Source organism: Pundamilia nyererei, unplaced genomic scaffold, assembly GCF_000239375.1.
Source record: "Pundamilia nyererei isolate P.nyererei 1_Seehausen unplaced genomic scaffold, PunNye1.0 scaffold00059, whole genome shotgun sequence".
Classification (NCBI taxonomy): Eukaryota; Metazoa; Chordata; class Actinopteri; order Cichliformes; family Cichlidae; genus Pundamilia; species Pundamilia nyererei.
The window spans coordinates 1,006,276-1,011,731 of NW_005187460.1; the positions used below are offsets into that span (position 1 = coordinate 1,006,276).

Below are 5,456 nucleotides of genomic sequence, written 5' to 3' on the forward strand. Positions count from 1 at the left end.
GTATAAGGATACTGTATTTGAAACGGCCTACTTACTAAAAGCTTTGGGCTCATCAGTTAGATTTTAGTGGGTATTTTAGTAGCACAGTTATGACATTTATTTGAATAATAATATGTTATGAAACGGCTCCGAAACTTTAGATGAACTGTTGTCTGGACCCATTACAATTAGGCTACCAGTTGGATGTATTGAGAGTGAGAATCCAAATAGCTGGGTGTTTTCATTATTTTTAGGACACCGTTCAAAACCATTCCCTGCCACCCAGGGGCAATGTTGTATCATTTTTAGTCCTCCTTCCCTGCCCAAACAGTGAGAGCAGGTAAGCGGTCTGGGAAGAGGTGGTGCTATTGCGCACGCGGCTCTAACCCAGAGCAAACTGTACTCAGCGTATGCTCTCCGAACTGTTGTTATGGAGAAATTTCCAGTGAGAGGAGAGGACCCGGCAGTCTATTCGACGTCTGCAGTAACAGTAATGGTGCGCTGTCGGGGGCTCTGAAGTCTGTGCGCGCCCGTCGGGTTTTTGTTGGAGTCTTTGAGCCGTGCGCTTCAGCTTGGATACAAGACACAGGATCTGCTGCTGTTGCTTCGTTACCTGAAGTTTTACACTTTGCTGCTTCTTGCATGCACTATTTTTTTCCTTTTCTTCTTGTTCTGAAGCGCATCTGTGGCTGTTCCACTTTGTGTTTTTGTACTGGGAGAGCGCGCGTGTCAGCCAGATATGTTTTCTCCAAGAAGTTTAGCAGCCCTGCAGTCGCTCTCCTAAACTCAAATATTTCCATTTATTGTTATTATTATTGTTGTTGCTGTTGTTGTTATATTTTACTTGAACACTTCAGAAGCTTTAAACTGACAAAGGGGGAAATGGCCAAAGTGGGGAAACCGCGGCTTTGTGTCATGACAAAAGGGGAGAACGGGTATGGATTTCACTTGCATGGCGAGAAAGGAAAGAGCGGCCAGTTCATCCGCAAAGTGGAGGCTGGCTCCCCCGCAGAAGCGTCAGGGCTGCGTGCCGGTGACAGGCTGGTCGCAGTGAACGGAGTAAACGTGGAGAAGGAGACGCACCATCAGGCAAGTAGATGTGTTTATTATTTAACTTGTGTCTTAGCTGGCTGAGCAGGGGCTACATCAACAGGTGACACTGGCTGATGCAGACATCCTGACACGGTGGCACATAGCCTCCTCCTCCACTCGGCGTCATAGACCAGAGGTCTGCAGGTTATTGAATTACAAAACATTTTGTTTGGAAACAAGGGGCGCGCTGAGCAAGAACTTTACGCAGGCTGTATTCCTTCCCTTGCAGTTTTTTTTCCTAGTGAAATTCAACAAATCAGCAAGTCTCTAGTCAGTGGCCTGAGCTTAAATATAAACCGGTCCCTGTAAATAAGATCTTAACAAACTGTGTGCTCCTCTATTTGCAAGGCCTGGCTGGTGGTCAGATAGAGTCAGCAGGCTCAGATAATTATTTTCACAAGCTTGCAGGCACACGGGGGAAGATCAGCACCAGCCTCCTCTCTGTGTGCTGTATATTAGGTTTGTTGCAGCTTGAAAGACGAAAACAAACCCTCTGACTATTGTGTTTGAAGTTCAGGGAACAAATCTGCCACCCAGGTGTTTCTAAGGAGCCTCATATTCCTGCTCATATGACAATGATCTATAACAACGACAATGATAATTGTCAGTTTTGAAAACATCGCTTCCCACTATATTCCCACTACAGATGTATGGGAATAAATGGTTAGAAAAACTGATGGATCAGTTGATACAGTTGCTGTGTCAAACAGTAAGAACCAAATAAATACAAAGTTATGTTAAGAAATTCAGTTAAAGGAACACACATACCCCAAAAACCTAGAGCCATCACCTTTTTCAAAACGTTGCTTATACAGCATTTTTCCTAATATAAAGATGCAAATCACAGGCCTGCATGTTAAAAGGTGTATACAGCCTAATATAATGGTCAGTAATTATATATTAAACAAGTCCTTGATGGATGGATTGGGACTAATCCTTCATAGGAGTAGCATTTAATTATCTGCTGCCAAACTGTAGAGAATTTAATGTATTCAAACCAAACGTTCGATGTTCCATTCCTCAGGTGGTACAGAGGATTAAGGCCATGGAAAACAAGACCAGGTTGCTGGTGGTTGACTCTGAGACCTATGAAAGCCTACGCAGCCTGCGCCTCACAGCAACAGAGGATATGGCCATCCTTAGAATTGGAAATCCTTCCTCCTCTTCCTCTCCACCTGTGTCTCCTTCTCCAGCACCATCGTCAACACCATCTTCCCCCTCCAAGAAGCGGGAGAACGGCTCTCTGTCTAAGCAGCCCGTCACAGTGAGCGACCAGGTGCAGAAGCCGACTAGGAGGTCACCATCTAAGGCTGCAAAGAAGGTAAGGACGTGCTGGATCATCACAGTGGTCACACTACACGCTTACTAAAGCACTAATATGTGTGTTTCCAGGCTTGTTAAGGAGATATCTGTCTAACAACAAAAGAATTTAAAACTTACAGAAAGAGTGTGTTTTCTTTTTTTCAGTGTGAACCAGCTCCCCAGTAAACCCACAAATAACTGTCAAGCTTCTCGAGCCAGTCATCATAGAAAATTCTTAGAGATTTGTCTGCTTGAACACACCCGAGAGTTAAAAATACGCACTTTGCATTAGAACAGATGGAAGGTAGTGACTGAGTCATCACTTTGAACAGACTCTCCTCAGCATGCTTTCACCCTAGACTTGTTTTCTTGTCGCTTTGCCAGTTTTTGATCAGATACGTAGATAACATTCAGGTTCCACAGTCTGCGTTGTTACGTGTGAATGCAATGAATGCGGGTGAAGCATTCCAGATGTTGTGTTAGAGGTCAAAGAGGATGTGAAAGGTCAGAGGTTAGGAATCTGGCACCAGGCAACGTAGTAACTCTGCAAAAAGAAAATCCACAGAAATCTTGAAAATAAAAAAGTTGCAATACATGAAAAATTATGACCTGCCTATATTTTGAAAGGTTGTAGATCGAGTGTTTTTACAGGACAGTTACAGGATCGCTGTCACAGTTGGTTGCCTAACCTGTAGTAAGCATTCGATACTTTTTATTTTCTCTCTTTTTTTTGGATTCACTGCTTATTATTACTCCCCTTTGTCCTGAAAAACAGGAAGCGTTTCCGCCCGCTCTGTCTCTCCTGGAACGCTCTGAGATCTGATCGGATTTGGTTTCAAATGGTCTTTATTGGGGGGAGGCCGAGGCTCAACTTCTATTCTCTGCATTTACACAACATGTGTTTTCACTTAGGCTTGCCTTGCCAATATGTGAGCAGCACTCAGGCAGTCCTTCTACCAGAGCAGTGACAGGCCCAATCAGTTAAATCTTGGATGCGTGTGTTTGCGTGTGTGTGTCTTTTGTCCAGCTCTGGCTTTGACCTGTGGGGAGAAATCCTAGTACTCGGTTCAGGAATTGCTCAGCGGTCTCTCGTTTCTCTTTTCTGTCTTAATGAGTCTAATGAAAGAATTGAAGAAAAGCTCAGCAAGATGAGCCAAAAAAAGGCATCTGTGGTTCCGAATACAAAACGAAGGAAACCTGTTGATGTATCAACAGTTCACTGAAACGACTTCATTTGCTCAGGCACCGTGACAGATAATCAGCTTCTTTCTATTTTTACTGGCGCAATGAAGAGTTCCTCTGTGGCCTGACTGATTCCTGTGAGCCTCCAAAGAATCGGACTTCTCAAAGGAAGCTGTTCCCTCACACATATGCAGACTATTGGCACAGCCTGCTGATGCAGCACGTCCCCTTGTTTGGTGTTTACAACAATGAAAGTGGAGGGGAAAAACACACAGACCACCGAAGAAACACAGAATAACCGAGACAAGAATAAACTATAAAAATACATAGTAAAATACTCCTCCCAATTCTTTGTTTTTGATTCTTGTAAAAGTTTCTTTTTGCTCATCAAAGCAGGAGAGCCAGACCGCTGAGCTAAGCAAATTTCCTCATAGGTTTCACTTTTTTAAGAGAAGGTAGGAGAGGGAACTAGAGACAGAGCAGATAGAAGGAACCACAGCCAGTGCTAACCTTGAGCTTTGCAAGAAGAAGTTTCAGGAAGTGCTCTCTCCGCTTTGCAGTGCAAAGGAGTCACACAATGAGGGAGAAAGATGGGTCGTGCATGTACCAGTATAGCAGTGAGGGTGGTTGTGCATGTACACAGTGTGTTTCCAGGGTCTAGCCTCCTGCTGGGGATGTTTTTTTTTAATTGGATACCTGACCCCCAAGCTGTTTTATGTTACTGGTGTTTTTAATTTGCACTTTCAGTTCACTTTGTGCAGATTATGTTTGTATATTCAGTGAAAATCACAAATTTCAAGCTATAGCCGGTTTTGCACACGTACATTGTTCATTTTCGAGCTATTACCTGGTGAAGTTGGGTACGTACCAGATTTCAGGAATAACACCATGCTAGCTTCCCAATGAAAATTCAGTGTAATGTCCAAATGAGCACATGTAAGAAAAGAGTGCCCTGGCTCCTGAACCCATGCGCTGCCCCTCACCAACAAACACACCTTCTAGTTTTTAGAACTCTGCCACAGACAGTTTCCTCCTGCTGTACGATGGGAGAAAGGGCAAATGAGGCGACGTCAGAGCTGCATTGTGACCTAAAATAGATAGACTTACCTCTGAATCCACGAAAAAAACACCTTTAAAATAACATATTAACATAAAAGGACTTGAGAAAGATCCTATGTTTTCTTCAATACGAAAATTATCCAAAAAGAACAGGAATTCACTTCATGCCTGTTCAATGGTGCCAGTTTTCGTAAACGTAGACAAGTATGGCTCAAAATGGGTTTCAAAGTTGGAACCTACTGCTAAATAAATCAGTGAGAGCACTGTACTTTTTATTTACAGCAACAAAAATCACAAAATTATTGTTAGGGGATGGGAGGGGAGGTGTAGGAGGTCCCAGTGTGTCAGCTGCAAAGGGAAAATCTGGGCCATGATCAGTTCAGTTTCAAACTATGTCCGTCAAATGCCAAACTTTTATTACAGCTTGTGTTTTTTTTAATATCCCCTTGTCTGCTGAACGAATAGAAGCTTCGACAGCCACAGATCATGCAGGTCTAATAGCCTAAAATCGCTACATGCGTAAGAAACATGACATAAACTTTTTTTCTGCAACTGTAATTACTTTCACATTTCCCCAATAAATATCCCCATGAGAGGGATTTGTATGTTTGTGCATGTGTTCCCCAGGTTACATGACACTGTCTGTATTTTCCCTCTGTTTTATGGCCGCTCATCCCCCAGGTTGCTTTTTTCCTTTGCATTCCTCTCATGTTTACTTCTCTCTTGATTTGTGGTACAGCAGAAAGAGTCGAGAGGGCGACGGCTGAGCGATGGATGGACTGGCTGTGTGTGTGTGTGTGTGTGTGCATGCATTCTAAATCAATATCCTCTATATATATATA

General features: G+C 43.2%; 1 protein-coding gene across 2 annotated transcripts in view; it reads left to right on the forward strand.

Moving 5' to 3' along the window:
* The first annotated feature begins 360 nt into the window (after positions 1–360).
* Positions 361–5,456, forward strand: part of LOC102204112 (Na(+)/H(+) exchange regulatory cofactor NHE-RF2) — a 39,497-nt gene continuing 34,401 nt past the window's right edge. For both annotated transcript variants that reach the window (XM_005734537.1, XM_005734538.1), the window contains exons 1-2: positions 361–1,068; positions 2,096–2,392. In XM_005734537.1, the coding sequence (XP_005734594.1) occupies positions 622–1,068; positions 2,096–2,392 (744 nt within the window). In that variant the 5' untranslated portion in view covers positions 361–621. The remainder of the gene's footprint in view (positions 1,069–2,095; positions 2,393–5,456) is intronic.